At 37.2% G+C, this 26,848-nt stretch overlaps 1 protein-coding gene across 1 annotated transcript in view; it reads left to right on the top strand.

The window, feature by feature from the left end:
* MAGT1 (magnesium transporter 1) overlaps positions 1-26,848 on the top strand; it is a 75,823-nt gene that overhangs the window by 37,507 nt on the left and 11,468 nt on the right. Inside the window, exons 4-7 of the mRNA XM_044234846.1 lie at positions 14,313-14,453; positions 15,078-15,218; positions 18,040-18,129; positions 18,819-18,882. Of these exons, the coding sequence (XP_044090781.1) occupies positions 14,313-14,453; positions 15,078-15,218; positions 18,040-18,129; positions 18,819-18,882 (436 nt within the window). The remainder of the gene's footprint in view (positions 1-14,312; positions 14,454-15,077; positions 15,219-18,039; positions 18,130-18,818; positions 18,883-26,848) is intronic.

Raw genomic sequence — 26,848 nt, forward strand, 5'->3', positions numbered from 1 at the left:
GTCTTCCTATCCTTGAAAGTAAAATACCTCTCCATTTCACTAGTTCTTTTTTTCTAAAGATTTTTATTTATTTGTCAGAGAGAGAGAGAGCACAGCAGGGGAAGTGGCAGGCAGAGGGAGAAGCAGGCTCCCCACTGAGCAAAGAGCACAATGCAGATCTCTATCCCAGGACCCTGGGGTCATGACCTGAGCCAAAGGCAGCTGCTTAACCAACTGAGCCACCCAGGCACCCCTTGCTAGTTCTTTAATTTCTTTTTATCAGAGTTTTGTTTTCCTCATATTGATCTTGTACATACTTTGTTAGATTTACACTAACAAAATATGGAGGGATGCTAATGTAAATGGTATTGTTTTTTATTTAAAATTTCTCGGGGCGCCTGGGTGGCTCAGTGGGTTAAGCCACTGCCTTCGGCTCAGGTCATGATCTCAGGGTCCTGGGATCGAGTCCCATATCAGGCTCTCTGCTCAGCAGGGGGCCTGCTTCCCTTCCTGTCTCTCTGCCTGCCTCTCTGCCTACTTGTGATTTCTCTCTGTCAAATAAATAAATAAAATCTTTAAAAATAAATAAATAAAATAAAATTTCTCTTGTTCATTATTCCTATATATGAAAACAACTGACTTTTGTATATTAAATTTTGTATCATGCCACCTTGGTATAATCGCTTATTACGAGAGTTATTTTGGTTGATTCTTCTAGATCTTTTACATAGATAATCATGTCATCTATGAACAAAGGCAGTTTTTTTTCATTCCTTACCAGATATATTCCTTTTATTTCATTTTTGCCTTCTTGCATTAACTAGAACTTCTAGGATGATGTTAAAAAGGATTAATGATAAAGGCCATTCTTGTACGAAAGGATTTGTAACAAAGGCCATTCTTGTACCTGAACTTAGTAGAAAAACATGTAGTTTCTCATCATTAACTATAATGTTAGCTGTAGTATTTTGGTAGATGTTCTTTATCAAGTTGAGGAAGCTCCCCTCTAATCCTAGTTTACTGAGAGATTTTATCATGGATAGGTTTGGAATCTGTCAAATGTTTTTCCTGTATCAATTGATAAGATAATGTGGTTCTTTTTAGCCTATTATGATAGGTTGCATTAATTGATTTTTAAATTTTGTCTTAATTCTAATATAGTTAACATACAATACTATATTAGTTTCAGGTGTACATAATGATTCATCAATTCCATACATCCTACAGTGCTCATCACAAGTGCACTCCTTAATCCCCAACACCTATTTCACCCACCCCTCCCACCCACCTCCCTTCTAGTAACCATTAGTTCTCTACTGTTAAGAGTCTGTTTCTTGGTTTGCCTCTTTTTTTCCTTTGCTTATTTGTTTTATTTTTCAGATTCCACATGTGACTGAAATATGGTATTTATCCTTCTCTGGCTAACTTATTTCACTTAGCATTATGCTCTCTGGTTCCATCCATGTCTTTGCAAATGACAAAGTTTCAATCTTTTTTATGGCTGAATTACATTCCAATGCATACATATACCACATACATATGTACCATATCTTCTTTATCCATTTGTATATTAATGGACTCTTAGGCTGTTTCTATACCTTGGTTGTTGTAAATAATGCTGCTACAGACATAGAAGTTCATGTATCCCTTTGAATTGGTGTTTCTGTATTTTTGGGTAAATACCCAGTGGTACAATTACTGGATCATAGGGTACTTGTATTTTTAACTTTTTGAGAAATCTCCATACTGTTTTACACAGTGGCTGTACTAGTTTGCACTGCCACTAACAGAGCAAACGGGTTCCTTTTTCTCCACCTTCTCGCCAACACTTGTTGTTTCTTTATATTAATTGGGTATTAATATTGAACCACCCTTGCATGCTTGGAATAAGTCCAATCACATAAAATGAGGACATTTCAATAATTTTTTTTGGGGGGGGGTTGGGCTATTTTTTTTCCAATTTATTTATTTTCAGAAAAACAGTATTCATTATTTTTTCACCACATAAGAAGGGAAATCATCAAGATTAGAGCTGAGATCAATGGCATAAAAACAGACACATAGACCAGTGGAACAGAGTAGAGAGCCCAGATATGGACCCTCAACTCTATGGTCAATTAATCTTTGACAAAACAGGAAAAAATATACAGTGGAAAAAAGACAGTCTCTTCAATAAATGGTGCTGGGAAAACTGGACAGCTATATGTAGAAGAATGAAACTCGACCATTCTCTTACACCTTACACAAAGATCAACTCAAAATGGATAAAAGACCTCAACGTGAGACAGGAATCCATCAGAATCTTAGAGGAGAACATAGGCAGTAATCTCTTTGATATCAGCCACAGCAACTTCTTTCAAGATACGTCTCCAAAGGCAAAGGAAACAAAAGCGAAAATAAACTTCTGGGACTTCATCAAAATCAAAAGCTTCTGCACAGCAAAGGAAACAGTCAAAAAAACAAAGAGGCAACCCACGGAATGGGAGAAGATATTTGCAAATGACAGTACAGACAAAAGGTTGATATCCAGGATCTATAATGAACTCCTCAAACTCAACCCACACGAAACAGACAAACACATCAAAAAATGGGCAGAAGATATTGGTTCAGCTTTTTTAATAGATATGGGCCTATTCAGATTTTTAAATTTCTTTTTGTATGAGTTTTAGCAAATCGTGTCTTTCAAAGAACTGGTCCATTACATGTAGGTTATAAAATTTGTAAGCATAGCATTGTTTGTAGATTTTTTTTATACTATCCCTTTAATGTCCATATAGGATCTGTAGTGGTATCCTCTCTTTCATATCTGATACTAGTATTTGTTATCTTCTCTTCTTCTTAGTTTGGCCATACACTTACATATTTCTTTGACCTTTTCAAAGAACAAGCTTTTGGTTTCATTGATTTTTCTATTGACTATTTTCAATTTTGTTTATTTCTGCTCTAATTCTTATTATTGTCTGCTAAGTTTGGATTTAATTTGTACTTTTCTTTGGTTTCCTAAGGGGGAAACTTAAATTATTGATATAGATATTTTCCTCATATATGCATTCAGTGTTATAAATTTCCCTCTAGCCCTTTTTTGCTCTACCCCACAGATTTTGATATGTTGTGTTTCCCTTTTCATTTAGTTCCAAATCTTTCTGAAGTTTTCTTGAGATTTTGTCCTTGACCATGTGTTAATTAGAAATGTATCATTTAATTTTCACGTATTTGGGGATTTTCTAGTTCTTTTTCAGTCATGGTTTCCAGTTCAATACCATTATTGTCTAAGGGTCCAACATTGTATGATCTCTATACTTTAAATTTGTTAGGGTGTGTTTTATAGCCCATAATGTGGTTTGTCTTGGTGACTGTTTCGTGTGAGTTTGAGAAGAATGTGAATTGTGCTTTTTTGGGTAAAGTTAGTCTGTATATATCAATTATATCTAGTTAATTGAAGGTGGTATTGAGTTTAGCCATATCCTTACTGATTTTTTGCCTGATGATCTCTCCATTGGGTGTTGAAGAGGGCTATTGAAGTCTCCAACTATGATAGTTGATTCATCTGTTTCTCCTTTCAGGTCTGTTAGATTTTGTCTCACATAGTTTGACACTGTTGTAAGGCACATACATATTAAAGATTGTTATGTCTTTTTGGAGAATTGACCCCTTGATCATAATGTAATGCCCTTTTTAATCTCTAATAACTCCGTATTTTGAAATCTGCTCCATCTAAAGTTAATACAGCTATTCCTGTTTTCTTCTGATTAGTGTTAGCAGGGTATATTTTCCTCCATCCTTTTAATCTATGTATTATCCATATATTTCATCTGTATATGTCTCTATTTAAAGTTGGTTTCTTAAAAAAAGTAAAAATAAAATGGGTTTCTTGTAGTCAACATACACTTGGATCTTGTTTTGTTGTTGTTTTAAGATTTATTTATTTATTTATTTGACAGAGAGAGATCACAAGTAGGCAGAGAGGCAGGCAGAGGGAGGGGGAAGAAGACTCCCTGCCAAGCAGAGAGCCCGATGCAGGATTTGATCACATGACCCTGAGATCATGACCTGATCCGAAGGCAGAGGCTTAACCCACTGAGCCACCCAGGCGCCCCTTGGGTCTTATTTTTTGAACCTATGTTTAGACTATTGGTACTCATATTATTTATGTATTTGGATTATTTATGCAGTTGGACTAATACGCACTCTATTCATTACTGTTTTCTATTTGTTGCCCTTAGTCATTGTTTCTATTTTTATTTTCCATTCCTTTTCTGCCTTTTGTGTAGCTAAACATTTTATGTGATTTCATTTTCTCTCCTTTCTTAGCATATTGGCTATACTATTTTCCCCCTTTTTTTTAGTGGTTGCCCTAGAATTTGCAATATACCTTTATAGCTAATTCAAGTCCACTTTTTTTTTTTTTTTTAGAGAAAGGGCATGCACACAAGTGCTGGCGGTGGGGCAGAAGAGAGGGAGGGAGAGAATCTTAAGCAGGCTCCACACCCAGTGCAGAGTCCAGCGCAGGTTTCAATCTCACAATCCTGAGATCATGACCTGAGCTGAAATCAAGAGTTGGACACTTAACCAACTGAGCCACCCAGGCACCACCCCCCATCCACTTTCACATAACATTATACCTCTTCATGGCATGTGTGAGTAACTTAAAATAAAAAACATATATTCCTAACTTCTGTCTCCCATCCCTTCTATCATTTCTGTCACATATTTCAGTTATATTTAAACATACATAAATGCATACACAATTGAATACATTGTTGGTATTACTTTGAATAAACTGTTATCATCTCTTAGGTAAATTTAGAATAAGAAAAATAGGGACACCTGGCTGACCTAGTCAGTGGACTGTGCAGCTCTTGGTCTCAGGGTTATGAGTTCAGCTCCATGTTGGGTATTGAGATTACTTAAAAATAAAATCTTAAACAGAAAAAGAAAAGTATTTTATTCTCACTTTTTTCTTCTTCAGTGTTCTCCCTTCCTTTATGTGGATCCAAGTTTCTAACCTTTCTTATTTTCCTTGACTCTATGAACTTCTTTTAACATTTCTTGCATGAAATTCCTTTAGTTTTTTGTTTGGCTAAGAATAATTTCTTAGGGTACAGAATTCTAAGTTGGTGGTGTTTTTTATTCTCTTCATGCTTTAAATATTTCACTTTCTTCTTCCTTGGATGGTTTCTTTTTTTTTCCCCCTTGGATGGTTTCTAAAGAGAAGTTGGTAGTAATTCTTATCTCTATTCTTCTATGAGTAAGGTGTTGTATTTCTCTGGCTTCTTTCAGGTTGTTGTTTTTTTTCTTTGACTATCTATAGTTCAAAAATGATATGCCTGGGTATATTTTTTGGCATTTACTCTGCTTGATGTTCTTGGAACTTCCTGAATCTATGGTGTGGAGTCAGATGTTAGTTTGAGGAATTCTCAATCATTACTGTTTTAAGTATTTCTTCTGTTCCTTTCTCTGTTCTTCTGGTATTCCCATTATGTGTATGTTACATCTTTTGTAGTAGTTGATCTATGGTCCTTGAATATTCTGTTCTGTTCTTTTTATTTTTTTTATTTTTTTATTTTTTTTTAAAGGCAATCTTTTATTTATTTATTTGACAGACAGAGATTACAAGAAGGCAGAGAGGCAGAGAGAGAGAGGAGGAAGCAGGATCCCTGCTGAGCAGAGAGCCCGATGCGGGACTCCATCCCGGGACCCCGAGATCATGACCTGAGCCGAAGGCAGCGGCTTAACCCACTGAGCCACCCAGGCGCCCCTGTTCTGTTCTTTTTAGTCTTTATTCTCTGCCTTTCAGTTTTTGAGGATTCTGTTAATAGATCCTCTAGCTCAGAGATATTTCTTCCTCAGCCATGTCTAGTGTACTGGTAAGCTCATCAAAAGCATTTTTCTTTCTGTTATAGTGTTTTTCATCTCCAGCATTTCTTTTTGGTTCTTTTTTAGGATTTCAACTTCTCTTTTTACAGTACCCATTTGTTTTTGCATGCTGTATTATCCATTAGTTCCATTAGCCTATTAACCATAGATTTTAAAAATTCCCAATCTGATAATTCCAACATCCTTGTCATGTCTAGTTATGATATTTGCTCTGTGTCTTCAAATCATGTTTTTTTTTTACTTTTGGTTTTGTAGCCAGACATGATGTACTGGTTAAAATGAACTGCTGTACTGGCCTTTAGTAAGGTGGGATGGGTATGTTCTATGGTCCTATAATTAGGTCTCGGTTTTTTATGAGACTATGCCCCTGGACTATGAATTTCACAAGAATTTCTCAGCCTTCCCCCTCCTCTTAGGGGACAGGGTAACACCTTTCATTTGAATTAGTACTTTCAACTGGTTCACTTGCCACCATCCATATAGTACACTCTCCCTGATACCTCTGTAACAGTTTCTAGAGTTTTTTCTGGAGAGTTTTTTTTTTTTTGAAGATTTATTCATTTAAGAGAGAGAGTACGTGTATATATGAGTTGAGGGGAGGAGCAGAGGGAGAGAATATCCAGAAGACTCCCCACTGAGTCCAGAGACTGGCACAGGGTTCAATCCCAGGACCGTGAGATTATGACCTGAATGGAAATCATGAGTCGGACGCTTAACCAACTGAGCCACCCAGGCACCTCTCTGGAGAGTATTAATAAGAATAGTTGGGAAAAATTAAATTTGGGAACGTTGAGGGTAAACAAAATTTAATGTTATTTTTTACTTTAGGGTATCATGACCTATGAAGGATCTGAGGGTTTAATTACTTACAAGATAATGAGTTAGACTACCATGGTTTCATAGATACTAGCAGAAGAGATGATACTCCTGGGTCAGAGTTAAAGGACTTCATATAATTCACAGTAATGACGGTATCCAAAGTATCAGCACTTTCTTGCACCATTTCCCCAAAGCCCCACTTTCCATAGGATGATGCAATGAAGGACAACGGTTTGCATTATGGGAGAGTATCTCTAAGCTTTGGGAAATCCTAGAAAAGGTAGTAAGCCTGCATGCCCTTTGCTTTGGAGGGGCTCTATTTCTATCTTCTAAGGCTATACAAACACCCTTGAAAAAATCATTCAGAACAGAGTTAGTCCATTCCTCCTATTTATTTATTTATTTATTTATTTTTATTAATTTATTTTTTTCAGCATCACAGTGTTCATTGTTTTTGCACCACACCCAGTGCTCCATGCAATCCGTGCCCTCTCTAATACCCACCACCTGGTTCCCCCAACCTCCTACCTGCTGCCCCTTCAAACCCTCAGATTGTTTTTCAGAGTCCATAGTCTCTCATGGTTCACTCCCCTTCCAATTTCCCTCAACTCCCCTCTCCTCTCCATCTCCCCTTGTCCTCCATGCTATTTGTTATGCTCCACAAATAAGTGAAACCATATGATAATTGACTCTCTCTGCTTGACTTATTTCACTCAGCATAATCTCTTCCAGTCCCGTCCATGTTGCTACAAAAGTTGGGTATTCATCCTTTCTGATGAAGGCATAATATTCCATAGTGTATATGGACCACATCTTCCTTCTCCATTCATCCGTTGAAGGGCATCTTGGTTCTTTCCCCAGTTTGGCGACCGTGGCCATTGCTGCTATAAACATTGGGGTACAGATGGCCCTTCTATTCACTACATCTGTATCTTTGGGGTAAATACCCAGGAGTGCAATGGCAGGGTCATAGGGAAGCTCTATTTTTAATTTCTTGAGGAATCTCTACACTGTTCTCCAAAGAGGCTGCACCAACTTGCATTCCCACCAACAATGTAAGAGGGTTCCCCTTTCTCCACATCCCCTCCAACACATGTTGTTTCCTGTTTTGCTAATTTTGGCCATTCTAACTGGTGTAAGGTGGTATCTCAATGTGGTTTTCATTTGAATCTCCCTGAGGGCTAGTGATGATGAACATTTTTTCATGTGTCTGATAGCCATTTGTATGTCTTCATCATTGGAGAAGTGTCTGTTCATATCTTCTTCCCATTTTTTGATATGATTGTCTGTTTTGTGTGTGTTGAGTTTGAAGAGTTCTTTATAGATCCTGGATATCAACCTTTTGGCTGTACTGTCATTTGCAAATAACTTCTCCCATTCCGTGGGTTGCCTCTTTGTTTTGTTGACTGTTTCCTTTGCTGTGCAGAAGCTTTTGGTTTTGATGAAGTCCCAAAAGTTTATTTTCACTTTTGTTTCCTTTGCCTTTGGAGACATATCTTGAAAGAATTTGCTGTGGCTGATATCGAAGAGATTATTGCCTATGTTCTCCTCTAGGATTCTGATGGAGTTCTGTCTCACGTTGAGGTCTTTTATCCATTTTGAGTTTATCTTTGTGTAAGGTGTAAGAGAATGGTCGAGTTTCATTCTTCTACATATATCTGTCCAGTTTTCCCAGCACCATTTATTGAAGAGACTATCTTTTTTCCACTGTATGTTTTTTTTTTCTGTTTTGTCGAAGATTAATTGACCATAGAGTTGAGGGTCCATATCTGGGCTCTCTACTCTGTTCCACTGGTCTATGTGTCTGTTTTAATGCCAGTACCATGCTGTCTTGATGATCACAGCTATGTAGTAAAGCTTGAAATCAGGTAACATGATGCCCCCAGTTTTATTTTTGTTTTACAATATTTCCTTAGCGATTTGGGGTCTCTTCTGATTCCATACAAATTTTAGGATTATTTGCTCTTTGAAAAATTCCGGTGGAACTTTGATCAGAATGGCATTAAAAGTACAGATTGCTCTAGGCAGTATAGACATTTTAACAATGTTTATTTTTCCAATCCAAGAGCATGGAATGGTCTTCCATCTTTTTGTGTCTTCTTCAGTTTCTTTCATGAGTGTTCTGTAGTTCCTCGAGTACAGATCCTTTACCTCTCTGGTTAGGTTTATTCCCAGGTATCTTATGGTTCTTGGTGCTATAGTAAATGGAATCGATTCTCTAATTTCCCATTCTGTATTTTCATTGTTAGTGTATAAGAAAGCCACTGATTTTTGTACATTGACTTTGGATCCTGCCACGTTGCTGAATTGCTGTATGAGTTCTAGTCGATTCCTCTTAATGCAGCATATGCAGAAACACAAGAAACCTATGGAGAATTGTCTCCCAACACAGGACTTTTCATAGACTTTAACATTCTGGTGTGTGTTATTTTTCAAATCCAGTAGTGGGCTGTGATATGCAGAACTTCCCAAATTATTGGACTAGTTAATGAAGGATTTTGCTTAGATTCTTTGGAACATACTTTTGAAAATAGTGACATTAGACTAAAGCCCAAATTCCTTAGTTTTCCATTCATGCACTCTTTACTCCAGATGCATAAGCACCTTTCTCGTATTTATATTATGTCATACACTGTCTTATTTCAGTATCATTGATTGTTTCTCTCCCCTCAAAATTCCACTTACCTTTAAGCCTCATTTCAGATACTCCCTTGCAGCCTTTTCAGATCTTCCAAATGAAATGTGAGTCATCCCTTTTCTTGTGTTGCCATACTGTTTTCCTTATATTTCTATTATACATGTATCCACATTCTACCTCATAGTAAAATTAGCCCTATAGTTGTTTGACAGTTCATCTTAGAATATAATCACTTACTTTAGAGCAGAGCCAACATCCTATAGCTATCAGTGTTAAGTACATAATGGATATTCAATAAATACCAAACAGCTTAATATTCCCATTTTACAGTATGTCATTGTGCCAGTCATATTCCAGTCACAGCCCCTTAAATCAAAATGAGTACATTTATAAAACGTGCTACAGGGGCGCCTGGGTAGCTCAGTGGGTTGGGGCCTCTGCCTTCGGCTCAGGTCATGATCTCAGGGTCCTGGGATCGAGCCCCGCATCAGGCTCTCTACTCAGCAGGGAGCCTGCTTCCTCCTCTCTCTCTCTCTCTCTGTCTCTCTCTCTCTCTGCCTGCCTCTCTGTCTACTTGTATCAAATAAATAAATAAAATATTTAAAAAAAAACATGCTACAACCTAAAAGATGAGTGCATTTAGCCTTTATTAGACCAATGGAAACGATTTCTGAGTTTAAAAAATTGCTTTCTTATTGTCTGTTATTCAAGCTGTGGTATTAGTTTAGAAATTAAAAATTGTAATTCCACTTATTTTAACAATATACAAGGAATTTCTGTTAGTGATTTATAAAAATACAAAACTAATTTTCTTTTACATCAAATAGCTTTTCATAATTGATGCCTATTTTAGAACTATATTTAGAGTTAGTTGTATAAGGATGGTAGTATATCCATTTGTGAAAGAAATTCAAATCTTTCTCCAAATAGTAGTATCATATGCCACAGTATATGTGGGAAAATATATATAACATATAATGTGTTGTCTTTATCAATCTTAAATATAAAATTCACTAGTGCTAAGTCAACTCACATTGCTGTGCAGCCAATCTCCAGCACTCTTTGTATTTTATAAAACTGAAATTCAGTACCCATTAAATAATTCTCCATTCCCTCTTCTCATAACCCCTGGTGACTACTATTCTACTTTCAGTCTCTATGACTGACTACTGTAGTTACCTCATATAAATGTAATTATACCGGGTGCCTGGGTGGGTCAGTCCATTAAGCATCTGCCTTTAGCTCAGGTCATGATCCTGGGATCCTGGGATTGAGCTGGTATCTGGCTCCTTGCTCAGTGCGGAGCCTACCTCTTCCTCTCCTTCCATCTGCCACTCTCCCTACTTGTGCTCTCTCTCTCGCTCGCTGTCAAATAAATAATAAAATCTTAAAAAAATAAATGTACAATATTGGTCGTTTTGTGACATTTCACTTAGCATTATGTCCTCAAAGTTTATCCATGTTGTAGCATGTGTCAAAAAAATTTTTTTTCTTTTTTGAGGCTGAAAATGTATGTATATAGCACCTTTTATTTAACCATTAATCTATTGATGGACACTTGAGTTGCTTCCATCTTTTGGCTATTGTGAATAATGCTGCTGTGAAAATAAGTGTACAAATATCTCTTGGAGACCCTGCATTCAATCCTTTCAGGTATATACCCCTAGAATTGAAATTCCTGGATCATGTTCCATTTTTAGTTTTTTAAGGAACCTCCATCCTGTTTTCCGTAGTGGCTGCACCATTTCATATTCCCACCGGCAGTACACACAGGGATTCCAGTTTCTTTACTACCTCAGCAACATTTATTTTTTAGTTGTTTTGTTTTGTTTTGTTCGATGGTAGCCATTCTAATGGATATAAAGAGGTATTTCATTATAGTTTTTATTTGTATTTCCCTAATGATTAAGTGATGTAGAGCATCTTTTCATGTGCTTGTTGCCCACTTATTTATCTTTTTTTGAGAAACATCTATTCACATCCTCTGCCCAGTTTTTAATCTGTTTGGGTTTGTTTTTTGTTTGTTTTTTTGGTTGAATTGTAGTTCTTCATATATTGTGGATATTAACCCTTTATCAGATATATGATTTGGAAATAATGCCTTTTCACTCTGTTGATTGTGTCTTTAGTCTACAAAATATTTTTAAAGGGCTCATTTGGTATAAAGTTCTTTTTTTTAAAGATTTTATTTATTTATTTGACAGACAGAGATCACAAGTAGGCAGAGAGGCAGGCAGAGAGAGAGGAAGAGAAGCAGGCTCCCTGCTGAGCAGAGAGCCTGATGTGGGGCTCGATCCCAGGACCCTGGGATCATGACCCTAGCTGAAGGCAGAGTCTTTAACCCACTGAGCCACCCAGGTGCCCCTGGTATAAAGTTCTTACACTAGTAATAATGAAAATACAAGTTACAAGAATTGTGATGCACAATATTTACCCATTATACAAACTTATGGTAAAAATATAGAGAAATAGATACCTTCCTTTACTGATGGATAGAAGTTTAAATTGGTACAGTCACTTTGGAAAGAAAGTTGACTCTATCCATTTTAATTTCAAATGTTTCTACCCTGTGACCTAACAAGTCCATCTTTGGAGAAAAACTCTTAGCGGATATACAGGAAGATAAGTATGTGGCTCTTCATTGCAACATTATGTTTAACTGGAAAAAAAGACTAAAGTCCAACAATAGCATAGTTTCTTAGTAATCTGAAAGAGTGAGGTATGTGTACACACACACACACACACACACACACAATGATGGATAGATCCTTCAAACATGGCTGCATTTAAAAAGAAGATTGTAGAATATTATAGTTAATATGATACCATTTGTGTTCAAGCAAACAGAAAGCAATATTGTGTTTTCTGTTGGTATATACACATGTATATGCATAAATTCAGAAAGGTCTAGAAATAATAATAGTGGTTGCTAGGGGTGCCTGGGTGGCTCAGGCATTAAGCATCTATTTTCGGCTCAGGTCATGATCCCAGGGTCCTGGAATGTAACCTCACATTGGGCTCCCTTCTCGGTGGAGAGACTGCTACTCCTTCTTACACTCCCTGCTTGTGTTTCCTCTCTCACTGTCTCTCTCTCTCTGTCAAATAAATAAATAAAATCTTGAAAAAAAATAATAGTGGCTGCTAGAATTGATTGCAGTTGGAACTATTTTTATTTCCTAAGGGAAATAGATTCATATTTTACCTAGATTTTTATACATTTTTTTAAAAAATCCAAAAGTGATATAGTTAAATATTAATGATTTTGTCTTAAGGGCACCTCCCTGGTTCAGTTAGAAGAACATGTGACTTTTTTTTTCCCAATTTATTTATTTTCAGAAATACAGTATTCATTATTTTCTCACCACACCCTGTGCTCCATGCAAGCCGTGCCCTCTACAATACCCACCACCTGGTACCCCCAACCTCCCACCCCTCCGCCACTTCAAACCCCTCAGATTGTTTTTCAGAGTCCATAGTCTCTCATGGTTCACCACCCCCTCCAATTTACCCAAAAGCACATACCCTCCCCAATGTCCATAACCCTACCCCCCTTCTCCCAACCCCCCTCCCCCCAGCAACCCACAGTTTGTTTCGTGAGATTAAGAGTCACTTAGGGTTTGTCTCCCTCCCTATCCCATCTTGTTTCAAGAACATGTGACTTTTGATCTCAAGATAGTAAGGTCCAGCAACCCCGTATTGGGTGTAGAGATTACATACATACAAATTTTTTTAAAGATTTTATTTATTTATTTGACAGAGAGAGATCACAAGCAGGCAGAGAGGCAGCAGAGAGAGAGGAGGAAGCAGGCTTCCCGCCGAGCAGAGAGCCCGATGCGGGCCTCTATCCCAGGACCCTGAGATCATGACCTGAGCCGAAGGCAGCAGCTTAACCCACTGAGCCACTCAGGCGCCCCATATATACAAATTTTTAAAAAGGTTTCAACCTGAAGTTTGGGTAGTAGTTTGTGGAGTGAACACTGTCTGGGGTCTGGTTCTTAGCTTTTCAGACTCTGAAATTGAATTTTTAACAGTGTAGCCAGAATTTATTTAGTTCTGGAGACCTTGTACGCACTTACCAAACTAAAAATCTGTGGACATTGGTAACTAAAGGACTCATCTATTCATTAATTTGCCAAGGAGACCAAAATAATCATATCCATTAATCACTATACTCTCCTTCCTTATGGGAAAGTCTAAAAAATTACTGTTAGAGGGTTCTGTTGTGAGTATAGGATCAAAGCAAGGGCGTTAGATTGTTTTATTGTCTGATGTCTTTAAATTATAAATGTCTCACATAAGCTAATCTCCCTTATAGGGTTACCTGTTGAGGGGACCTGAATATTTGCATCTGTTGGTCAGCATCTTTTCCCTGTACTTGGACTTTCTCTTTTCTACAAATACAATTATATCAGGAAAGATATAAGGCAGATGAGTCAGTTATGGTTTTTTTACCTAAATAATTCCAATGTTGTCTTCTTGAAGCATACCTTGGCCACATTATTGAGAATGTGATGCTTATCAGTAAACACTTAAGAAACTTTTAGAATTAACTATTTCTGCACATGACTACCATTTTGTATTGATTTTCACTTTAGTTTTAGAGCACTATCTTGTTTACTCAGACTGAAAATATACTCAATTTGGAGTTTATTTCAGCTACAAAAGGCAATTTTAGTTCTTGCAAATGTGTTCTTTATGTGTTATTTCTGAACAAATTAAAATGTTTGTGATATGGGAGATTTTCCATTCTAAAGGGGTAGAGTATAGGTTTCCTAGCTCAGAGTTAATATTTGGTCAGTGAAGTGTACTAATTAAGGTCACAGACAGTCTTGGGTTTGAATCCTGATTCCACCACTTTTCACTTTCCTTAGGCAAATCGCTTGACCTCCCTAAACCTGGGCTTCCTCATCTTTGTAAAATGCCTAAATTTCAAGGTAATATTTGCTATTGAGATTATTTTCTTGATAACTTATATTTTCATGGACTTCTTTTTATTCAGCTAAACATGAATTCAGCTCCAACTTTCATCAACTTTCCTGCAAAAGGGAAACCGAAGCGAGGTGATACATATGAGTTGCAGGTGCGTGGTTTTTCTGCTGAACAGATTGCCCGATGGATTGCTGACAGAACTGATGTCAATGTAAGTTTCCCTACTTGGTAGAAAGTTACTCCTTCCATTGTCTTCTTCCAGTCTTACAGGGAGGTCTGAATTGGTCTCGTTACCATATCACTGAAGTGGAATAGTCTGGCAGCTGCTTCATAAGTAGCATTTAACAGAAACATCCTGATGAAAGAATGAAATTATAAAACATTTTCTATTACCTTATTGATTCAGCATGGAAACCACTCTTTTGAGTGGTTTTTGATGGACTATATAGTGGTATTTGGAAAATACTTCTTAATCTAAAAGATGTTGTGTTGTAGTTAAACAGAATACTGTACCTATCTCATCCCATTTGGGGATACACTGTAGACTCTTTTGATTAGGATGAAAAGAAAAAAGTATGATTTTCCTTTTAAATTTTTTATTTAAATAAATTTTTATTTTCTTTAATAATTTAAATTAATTACTTAATTAATTTAATATAGTGAACTGTTAGTTTCGGGTGTAAAATACAAAGATTTAACACTTCCGTACAACACCAGGTGCTCATCACAACAATAACCACACTAGTTTTGATTGCTTTCATTTCGAATTAGTTTGACCTATATAATTAACAAGTAAATTCCATACTTAAAACATTTTTTCTTTCCTTTCCATTAGATTAGAGTAATTAGACCCCCAAATTATGCTGGTCCTCTTATGTTGGGATTGCTTTTGGCTGTTATTGGTGGACTTGTGTATCTTCGAAGAAGCAATATGGAATTTCTTTTTAATAAAACTGGTTGGGCTTTTGCAGCTTTGGTGAGTGAATTTTAGAACAAAACTTGTTTGCATATATAAATGTATGTCAAATATATATAAATTAAAATTTTTATAAGCTTAAAATAAAAAACTATTAAGATGTATTTTAAATAACAGCACCTCTATAATATATTTGATTTTTTTCTCAATAAAATGTATACATTTCTCAGGAGAACTGTCATGTGTAAATGAAGACAAAAGTGTTTCAAATACTTATACAATAAACTATTTAGGGGATAATGAATTATTTAAAGAACTATGATAATTCTGTACTTAGATAAGTAGAAAAAATGATTTTTAAATACTTTGAATGTAGTAAACCTAGAAGGGTAACAACCTCAGAAAATAAACCATCTCAAAACTTTTAAAAAATTGTTTGCATACAATATTGTATTGTTAGGTAGAATTTTGTTTTATTTCTTACCTGTGAGGGGGATTTTATTTATTCATGCCTTAAAATCATTTTGTTTCCTTCATTATCTTATTAGCATGGCCAGAGTTTGTGGGAACTTGTGCTCCTTTTTTATCCAATTTCAATGATAGGATGTCACCCCTAAGAAAATATGCAGTTCTTCTGAAAATATTCTTCTAAAAGGCTCTTCAGTTTTCAATTTTTAAACATCTGTCAGGTTATATATAATTTTAAAATAGGATTTTCCTTTCAGTGTAAGTATTAGTGATTCTTGTGAAATACAAGCCTTATTCAAAAATTACTCATCTGAAAAAATTTGGTTCCTGTATTACTTGGGCAGACATGTTTTTTTTTCAATTTATTTATCTTCAGAAAAACAGTATTCATTATTTTTTCACCACACCCAGTGCTCCATGCAAGCCGTGCCCTCTATAATACCCACCACCTGGTACCCCAACCTCCCACCCCCCCGCCATTTCAAACCCCTCAGACTGTTTTTCAGAGTCCATAGTCTCTCATGGTTCACCTCCCCTTCCAATTTACCCAAATTCCCTACTCCTCTCTAACGCCCCTTGTCCTCCATGCTATTGGTTATGCTCCACAAATAAGTGAAACCATATGATAATTGACTCTCTCTGCTTGACTTATTTCACTCAGCATAATCTCTTCCAGTCCCGTCCATGTTGCTAAAAAAGTTGGGTATTCATCCTTTCTGATGGAGGCATAATACTCCATAGTGTATATGGACCACATCTTCCTTATCCATTCATCCGTTGAAGGGCATCTTGGTTCTTTCCATAGTTTGGCGACTGTGGCCATTGCTGCTATAAACATTGGGGTACAGATGGCCCTTCTTTTCACGACATCTGTATCTTTGGGGTAAATACCCAGGAGTGCAATGGCAGGGTCATAGGGAAGCTCTATTTTTAATTTCTTGAGGAATCTCTACACTGTTCTCCAAAGAGGCTGCACCAACTTGCATTCCCACCAACAGTGTAAGAGGGTTCCCCTTTCTCCACATCCTCTCCAACACATGTTGTTTCCTGTTTTGTTAATTTTGGCCATTCTAACTGGTGTAAGGTGATATCTCAATGTGGTCTTAATTTGAATCTCCCTGAGGGCTAATGATGATGAGCACTTTTTCATGTGTCTGATAGCCATTTGTATGTCTTGATTGGAGAAGTGTCTGTTCATATCTTCTGCCCATTTTTTGATGTGTTTGTCTGTTTCATGTGGGTTGAGTTTGAGGAGTTCATTATAGATCCTGGATATCAACCTTTTGTCTGTACTGTCATTTGCAAATATCTTCTCCCATTCCGTGGGTTGCCTCTTTGTTTTTTTGACTGTTTCCTTTGCTGTGCAGAAGCTTTTGATTTTGATGAATTCCCGAAGTTTATTTTCGCTTTTGTTTCCTTTGCCTTTGGAGACGTATCTTGAAAGAAGTTGCTGTGGCTGATATCAAAGAGATTACTGCCTATGTTCTCCTCTAAGATTCTGATGGATTCCTGTCTCACGTTGAGGTCTTTTATCCATTTTGAGTTGATCTTTGTGTAAGGTGTAAGAGAATGGTCGAGTTTCATTCTTCTACATATAGCTGTCCAGTTTTCCCAGCACCATTTATTGAAGAGACTGTCTTTTTTCCACTGTATATATTTTCCTGTTTTGTCAAAGATTAATTGACCATAGAGTTGAGGGTCCATATCTGGTCTCTCTACTCTGTTCCACTGGTCTATGTGTCTGTTTTTATGCCAGTACCATGCTGTCTTGGTGATCACAGCTTTGTAATAAAGCTTGAAATCAGGTAAGGTGATGCCGCCAGCTTTATTTTTGTTTTTCAACATTTCCTTAGCGATTCGGGGTCTCTTCTGGTTCCATACAAATTTTAGGATTATTTGCTCCAGTTCTTTGAAGAATGCCGGTGGAATTTTGATCGGAATGGCATTAAAAGTATAGATTGCTCTAGGCAGTATAGACATTTTAACAATGTTTATTCTTCTGATCCAAGAGCATGGAATGGTCTTCCATCTATTTGTGTCTTCTTAAATTTCTTTCATGAGTGTTCTGTAGTTCCTCGAGTACAGATCCTTTACCTCTTTAGTTAGGTTTATTCCCAGGTATCTTATGGTTCTTGGTGCTATAGTAAATGGAATCGATTCTCTAATTTCCCTTTCTGTATTTTCATTGTTAGTGTATAAGAAAGCCACTGATTTCTGCACATTGACTTTGTATCCTGCCACGTTGCTGAATTGCTGTATGAGTTCTAGTAGTTTGGGGGTGGAGTCTTTTGGGTTTTCCATATAAAGAATCATGTCATCGAGCAGACATGCTTTTCATCAGCCTGTTAGTCTGATCAGTATAGGAGCAGCTGCACCATGTTATATAAGTATTTCCTTATTTTTTGTTTCCTAGTGTTTTGTGCTTGCTATGACATCTGGTCAAATGTGGAACCATATAAGAGGACCACCATATGCTCATAAGAATCCGCACACAGGACATGTGGTAAGGGAAGTTCAGATTTCTTTCCATTATACACCAAAGTTAACCTTAATAATTATTTATTATTATTAATTATTGATAATTATCTATATACATATATATAGATAGATAGGCAATAATTATTATTTTGTGACACCATTGCCAAAGTGTGAAGGAATTGGGTTTTCAGTCTCTCTTGGATGATGAGCTTCAGTTAATGAAATGTGCTTTTAAAAGTGGAAAATTCCTTATCCTTATCACACTTGGTGAGTCCTTTTGACTCTAAGAGGCTAAGAATCAAAGTCAGCTTTCAACTAAACAGTTAGTTGAAATGCACAAGTACTTGAGCATCTACTGTTTCTAGGCACTGTGCTAAGTATTATTAGATACAGTGGTAAACAAGAGCAATCTTTGCCTTCATGGAGTTTACATTATTGTACCTCATGGTCTTGTACACTGAAGTACTATGTTTCTCATATATTCTGTTGTTGAGAACATAGTACAATGAAAAGACAAATGAATAATAAATAACACAGAAATAGTGTTTATTTTTTTCTAGTTTCTTTACTGACGAATGCCACAGATTTGATGCTTATGTAAATCAGGTGCATTAATAATTTAATAGGGCTCAAGAATAGCCAATTTTAGGATTAGAATATCAAAAGTTAATGTATATTTAAATATTTAATTTTGTCTTTTTTCTCTCCCCCCAGAATTACATCCATGGAAGCAGCCAAGCCCAGTTTGTAGCTGAAACACACATTGTTCTTCTGTTTAGTATCCTCTTTTTATAATAAGTCCTTGGTGCTGCATTTTAGTTTATCTATTTTGTCACCTTCTTTATAGTGTTTGCTTGAGGCTGCTCTCTTATTAATGCAAGTTTTAATATCTTTGGAATCCTATTGCTATGTTATTTATCTTAGTTCAATCAGCTAAACACCACCAGAGACAAACCTTCAGTCTAATAAAGACAGGTTTATTTTTTGTAAAGATTTTATTTATTTATTTGACAGATAGAGGTCACAAGTAGGCAGAGAGGCAGGCAGAGAGAGAGGGGGAAGCAGGCTCCCTGCTGAGCAGAGAGCCCCATGCGGGGCTTGATCCCAGGACCCTGAGATCATGACCTGAGCCAAAGGCAGAGGCTAACCCACTGAGCCACCTAGGCACCCTAAAGACAGGTTTATTGATCATTGCTACAAGGGAGACTGTACACTAGAAGAACTATGGGACATTTACCTAAGGAAAGATAGAGTTATTATAAAATTTGGAGGAAGGGTGAAGCTTAGGTGAAATGTAAATGAAGCAATGTTTTGATAAACTTAAAGCAAAACCAGGCTAAGTGAAAAGGAATTAGCATCAGGTTTGGACTGTGAAGTGGACACAGGGTTCTGTCTCCTGTAAACTCTACAGAATTCAGATAAATGTGGGATTTTGTCTTCACAAACTCTTTATTTGAAGCTCTGTACTTTGGTTGTAAACCAAGGCTACGTAGAAATTGTACTTAATGTGTTGAATGACTTATACCTTCCAGGCAAGAATGGATTGTTTCCTTCCTAGTGATATAATTTGAATCAGTTTACAATTTAAGACATCTTACTCTTCATTGAGTAAGAAAACAGTAGTTTCTCAAAGACAGGTTATTTTTGTTGTTGTTGTTGTTGTTCAAGATTTTATTTATTCATTTGAGAGAGAGCACAAGCATGGGGGTAGGGGGGAGTGGGAGGGGATGGGGAGGTAGAGGGAGAAGCAGACTCCCTGCTGAACCAGAAGTCCGATGCGAAGCTCAATCCCAGGACCCAGAGATCACAACCCAAGTCGAAGGCATATTTTTTTTCCTGTGAACTCTGTGGCTGCTTTTTATGTGTTTTCCCATTCTCTTGAATGGCAGAGCAGGTTGGTATTCTCTCAGATCTGAAAATTGATGCCTCTGTAAGCTGCAAGGATAGTTAACAGTGACTCAGTTAGGTAAGAGTCTAAACTTCATAGTCTTACTCAACACAGTTTATCTCCCCACCCCAAATATATAAACAGTGATTCTGTAGAATAAGTCAATAAGGTAAACAAATGTAATGTTTCTGGAATTGTGCTGCTCAGCCGAGGGGCCCTGACATTGACAATCATTTGTAGCCCAGGCTGTTAGAGAATCTCTGCAGTGGTTTGATGGTAAAGTCATTTGCCTTGCCTTCTCATCTCATCATCTAAATAACTTAGAGGTCAACTAGTTCAACACTTAACTCTATTAAAAATGGATTGTTCTGATGGAGGCATAATACTCCATAGTGTATATGGACCACATCTTCCTTATCCATTCATCCGTTGAAGGGCATCTTGGTTCTTTCCATAGTTTGGCGACTTTATGCCTCCATCAGAAAGGACGAATATCCAACTTTTGTAGCAACATGGACGGGACTGGAAGAGATTATGCTGAGTGAAATCAGTCAAGCAGAGAGAGTCAATTATCATATGGTTTCACTCATTTGTGGAGCATAACCAATAGCATGGAGGACAAGGGGCGTTAGAGAGGAGTAGGGAATTTGGGTAAATTGGAAGGGGAGGTGAACCATGAGAGACTATGGACTCTGAAAAACAATCTGAGGGGTTTGAAGTGGCGGGGGGGTGGGAGGTTGGGGTACCAGGTGGTGGGTATTACAGAGGGCACAGCTTGCATGGAGCACTGGGTGTGGTGAAAAAATAATGAATACTGTTTTTCTGAAAATAAATAAATTGGGGAAAAAAAAGTTTAAAAAAAAATGGATTGTTCTATCATATGATCTCCCTGATATGAGGAAGTGGAGTGCAACATGGGGGGTGAAGGGGATAGGAGAAGAATAAATGAAACAAGATTGGATTGGGAGGGAGACAAACCATAAGTGACTCAATCTCACAAAACAAACTGAGGGTTGCTGGGAGGAGGGGGATTGGGGAAGGGGGTTATGGACATTGGGGAGGGTATGTGCTGTGGTGAGTGCTGTGAAGTGTGTAAACCTGATGATTCACAGACCTGTACCCCTGGGGATAAAAATATATGTTTATAAAAAAATAAAAAAATTTTTTAAAAAGAAAGTGGATTGTACTATGTAAGAATTGGCTAAGAAATTTGAAGATGATTACCATCAATTTAATCACTTTAATCCCTTAAAAAGTTTTTTTCTGATGATAAAAGCTATATAAGTTGGGCGCCTGGGTGGCTCAGTGGGTTAAGCCACTGCCTTCGGCTCAGGTCATGATCTCAGGGTCCTGGGATCGAGGCCCGCATCAGGCTCTCTTCTCAGCAGGGAGCCTGCTTCCTCCTCTCTCTGCCTGCCTCTCTGCCTGCTTGTGATCTCGCTCTGTCAAATAAATAAATAAAATCTTTAAAAAAAAAAAAGCTATACAAGTTAATTAAAGGAAATTTAGAAAATACAAGTACATATAAAGAAAAAAAATTAAAAAAAACCCTGGAAATACCCTCCTTAGTAAATCTTTGTGTGTGTGTTTCCCATTTTGTTTTTTGGTGATTTAATAGAGATACTTGAAACAATCTGAAAAAAAATTAAGCTTTTGGTTTAATTGAAAGACATTTGAGAAAATGATACTTTCTCAAAACAGTGTTCATGTATAATATGGAAAACAGATTTACTGCTTAAAATCCAGCTCAGAGCCAGGAGAGTTCATCTATTCAGCTATGGAATGATGAGCTAAAAAATTAATCTAATAATAAGTACCTATTCCCAGAGGTAAGAAAGAATACTGCAAGAAAAATATCCAACCATATGTTCTTTCAAATCCTAAAATTTATTTCATATTCAATTTATTTAAATTTTACTTATTTTAGGGGCACCTGGGTGGCTCAGTGGGTTAAAGCCTCTGCCTTTGGCTCAAGTCATGATCCCAGGGTCCTGGGATCGAGCCCTGTGTCGGGCTCTCTGCTCAGCGGGGAGCCTGCTTCCTCCCTTCTCTCTCTCTCTCTCTGCCTGCCTCTCTGCCTACTTGTGATCTATCAAATAAATAAATAAAATATTTAATAAAAAAAATAAATAAATTTTACTTATTTTATTTATTTGATAGAGAGAGATCACAAGTAGGCAGAGAGAGAGGAAGGGAAGCAGGCTCCCTGTAAGCAGAGCAGGCTTCTCTGTAAGTGTGTGTGTGTGTGTGTGTGTGTGTAAAATTTATTTTTAGATTCCACATATAAGAGAGATCATACAAATTTGCCTTTCTCCTGTTTCAAATTATTTCAAAATTTAGGTTGGAAATTCTCATTTATGGTTTGATCTGTTAACAAATTTATTATACCTTGGAAACTTTCCAGTGTCTTGAAATAGTCTTAATTAATGGTATTTTGAAATTGAACAGTGTAGCAAAAGGGCAGATACAGTTACAAAATATAAAGTGATCTGTGTTTTGTCAGTCTTCTAGCTTTTTCCTAATTTAAAAAAAAAACTTTTATTATTTATTATTTTTTTTAAGATTTTATTTATTTATTTGACAGATGGAGATCACAAGGAGGCAGAGAGGCAGGCAGAGAGAGAGGAGGAAGCAGGCTCCCCGCCGAGCAGAGAGCCCCATGTGGGGCTCGATCCCAGGACTCTGGGATCATGACCTGAGCCGAAGGCAGTGGCTTAACCCACTGAGCCACCCAGGCGCCCCAATTATTTATTATTTTTTAAGGATATTTTACCAGGTATAGATTTCTAGATATCTTTAAGCACTTTGGAAATGTTATCTCATTGTCTTTTACTTCCATAGTTTCTGAGAAGAATCAGATTTAATTCTTAATATTGTTCTTTGAAGGCAGTGTGTCTTTCTCTGATGGATTTTAAGACTTTTCTCCTAATGTTTTATTTCTGTTGTTCCTGTTTTCTGAATTGCAGATCTTCCTAAGTCTGTGGGTTAGTACCCTTACTCATTTTGGAAAATGTTTGGCTACTATATATTCAGTATTGCTTTTCTCCCATTTTCTCCATCCTCTCCATCCATGGCTTTCAACTGAGAGCCTGGTGAATGAATCTTGTCATTCTTTCTGGTGGAACCTGAACCTTAATCATGGTCTCCTTAACACTGTAGGGCTGCCAATATTCTTCTCTCCTAAGCTTTGTCCTAACTTTTAAATACAATTATATAAGACATTTAAGAAATTGGAATATTCTTACTTTTTCCTTCTGCCTAAAGGTTAAACATAACTTAAGGCTTCAGATACATTTGGAGCAGATTGCAAACCTATTAAAATATATCATTTTGCGCCTCCTGGGTGACTCAGCAGGTTAAGCAGCTGCCTTCCGTTCAGGTCATGATCTCAGGGTCCTGGGATTGAGCCCTGCATTGGCTCCTTCCTTACTGGGGAGCCTGATTCTCCCTCTCACTCTCCCTCTGTGCTCGCTCTCTCTCTCTCTCAAATAAATAAAAAAAAATCTTTTAAAAGAGAAAGAAATATAGCAAGTTTTTCCTTTCCAAGTTTTAATTTAGATTCCAGTTAGTTAACATAGAGTGTAAATTTAGTTTCAGGTCTAGAATTCACTGATTCAGTACCTACATACAACACCCAGTGCTCATCACAAGCACCCTGCTTAATCCCCATCACCTATTTCACCCATCCCCCTCACCCACCTCCCCTCTGGTAACCATCAGTTTGTTCTCTGTAGTTAAGAGTCTGTTTCTTGGTTTGCCTCTCCACCCCATTTTTGTTTCTTTTGTTTCTTCAATTCTATACATGAGTGAAACCATATGGTATTTGTCTTTCTCTGACTGACTGATTTTGCTTGGCATAATATTCTCTAGCTCCATCCACATCATTGCAAATGTCAAGGTTTCATTCTTTTTTATGGCAGAATAATATTCCATCGTAGATACTACTTCTTTATTCATTCATTAGTAAGGGAACATTTGGGCTCTTTCTATAATTTGGCTATTGTTGATGCTGCTATAAACATGGGGTACATGTATCCCTTCAAATAAATATTTTTGTATCCTTTGGATAAATACCTATAGTGTAATTGCTACATCATAGACAATGAATTAACTTTTTGAGGAACCTTTATACTGTTTTCCAGAGTGGCTGAGCCAGTTTGCATTCCTACCAACAGTGTAGGAGGGCTCCCTTTACCATTCTCGCGAATACCTGTTGTTTCCTGTGTTGTTAAAGTTAGCCATTCTGACTGGTGTGAGTTGATACCCTGATGATGAGTGATGTTGAGCATCTTCTCATGTGTCTGCGGGCCATCTGTATGTCTTCTTTGGAGAACTGTCTATTCGTATCTTCTGCCCATTTTTTTTTTTTAAAGATTTTATTTATTTATTTATTTGACAGAGAGAGATCACAAGCAGGCAGAGAGGCAGGCAGAGAGAGAGGAGGAAGCAGGCTCCCTGCTGAGCAGAGAGCCCCATGCGGGCCTCAATCCCAGGACCCTGAGATCATGACCTGAGCTGAAGGCAGTGGCTCAACCCACTGAGCCACCCAGGCGCCCATTTTTTAACTGAATTATTTGGGGGTGTTGTGTTTTGTAATCTATTTATATATTTTGGATACTAACCCTTTATCAGATAAGTCATTTGCAAGTATCTTCTCCCATTCCATAAGTTGCCCTTTAAAAAAAAGATTTATTTTATTTATTTATTTATTTTTTAAGATTTTATTTTATTTATTTGACAGAGAGAGATCACAAGCAGGCAAAGAGAGAGAGAGGAGGAAGCAGGCTCCCTGCGGAGCAGAGAGCCCGATGCAGGACTCGATCCCAGGACCCTGAGATCATGACCTGAGCCGAAGGCAGCGGCTTAACCCACTGAGCCACCATTTTTATTTTTAAAGAGAGAGCATGAGTGAGAGGAAGGGTGAGGGAGAGGGAGAGAGAAAGAGAAAGACTCCCTGCTTAGTGCAGAGCCTTATGTGGGACTTAATCCCACCATCTTGAGGTCATAACCTGAGCAGACATCGAAAGTTGGATGCTTAACTGACTGAACCATCCTGCCACCCTCGTAGGTTGTCTCAGAAGCTTTTTTTCTTCTGTTCAGAAGCTATTTCTCAATAGTCTATTTTTTGGAAGTACAGCATTTCTTATAAATTTGGTTAATCAGGTACAAAATGGGAATATTTTTTCAGGGTGATTTTTTTTCCTTATTTTGTTTTTACTTTTTTGGTAATGGTCAGGAAGGTTTAGGTGATACTTTCTGAGCAGTTATTTTGCTAGTCACTGTGAATGCATGATTTGTCTAAGGAGCCTATAGTATTGAGATAAACAGAGGTTTACAGGTTATAAGACAGTGCCTTAAATGCTGTGTCTCACTAGGTGTGAGACAATGAATAAAGCTATTTAACTTTCTTAGAGGTAGGAAACTTTATGGAAGACTGAAAATCTCTTAATTTTTTAGTGGCCACAAAGCCTAAAAACTCAAAACTCAAAACTCACCATGTTGATAAGAACTAGTAGAATAAGAAGACTACTAACTAGTAGCTATAAGTTTAGAAAATATCCACATATTTATCATTGTTTTGATATTGTAAAACTTACTACATGATTAATAAAGCAAACTATATGAGTTGCCTCATCCACTGAACAACTTTTAAAATTACATTTTAGGGGTGCCTGGGTGACTCAGTGTGTTAAGCCTCTGCCTTCGGCTCAGATCATGATCCCAGGGTCCTGGGATCAAGCCCCACATCAGGCTCAGCAGGGAGCCTGCTTCCTCTCTCTCTGCCTGCCTCTCTGCCTACTTGTGATCTCTATCAAATAAATAAATAGAATCTTTTAAAAAATTACATTTTAAACTTTATGTAAATTACTGTATTCATGCAGAAGTGTTCACAGTTCATAAGTGCAGTGTACAGTTTGATAAATTTTCACAAAGTGAACACAACTGTGTAATCAGCACCCAGTTGACGAAATAAAACTACTCATACCCCAAAGCATTCCCAATCTCATCACCCCTTCCTGATTGCTACCTTCCTACCCAAAAGTAACTACTATCCTGACTACTAACAGTATGGATTAGTTTTACTTATTTTTTAACTTTACAAAAATGGAATTATACTTCAAATATATTTAAATTTAAAAAATAAAACAGTGGATTAGATAATTTTCATTCATGATCCCTAATATTGGGTGCCTGGGTAGTTCAGTTGGTTAAGCAACTGATCATGATCCCAGGGTTCCCAGCCCCATGTCAGGATCCCCCTGCTCTTTGGGGAGCCTGCTTCTCCCTCTCCCTCTGCCTGCTACTCCCCATGCTTGTGCTCTCTCTCTCTGTCAAATAAAATCTTAAAAAAAACCCTAATATTAAAATCTAGGTTTATTTTTGCATAGTCTCTTGCATTCTTTGTTTAGTTGTATCTTTTTGGAGGGAGCTCCTTTTTTGTAGTATAGACAGACTTTGTATGCAGTTCGGCTTTTTAATATATCATATATTTTCTATATAGTTGTATGTCTTTTATCATTACAAAAGTTGCATGAGAATTACAGATAAATAAGAAAATATAGGCAAGAAAAAGGAAAAATTGTGATCATTCTGGTTTTTTTTCCAATTTATTTATTTTCAGAAAAACAGTATTCATTATTTTTTCACCACACCCAGTGCTCCATGCAAGCCGTGCCCTCTATAATACCCACCACCTGGTCCCCCAACCTCCCACCCCCCCACCACTTCAAACCCCTCAGATTGTTTTTCAGAGTCCATAGTCTCTCATGGTTCACCTCCCCTTCCAATTTACCCAAATTCCCTACTCCTCTCTAACGCCCCTTGTCCTCCATGCTATTTGTTTTGCTCCACAAAT

The sequence above is a fragment of the Neovison vison genome, chromosome X, assembly GCF_020171115.1.
Source record: "Neovison vison isolate M4711 chromosome X, ASM_NN_V1, whole genome shotgun sequence".
In the NCBI taxonomy this organism is placed as follows: Eukaryota; Metazoa; Chordata; class Mammalia; order Carnivora; family Mustelidae; genus Neogale; species Neogale vison.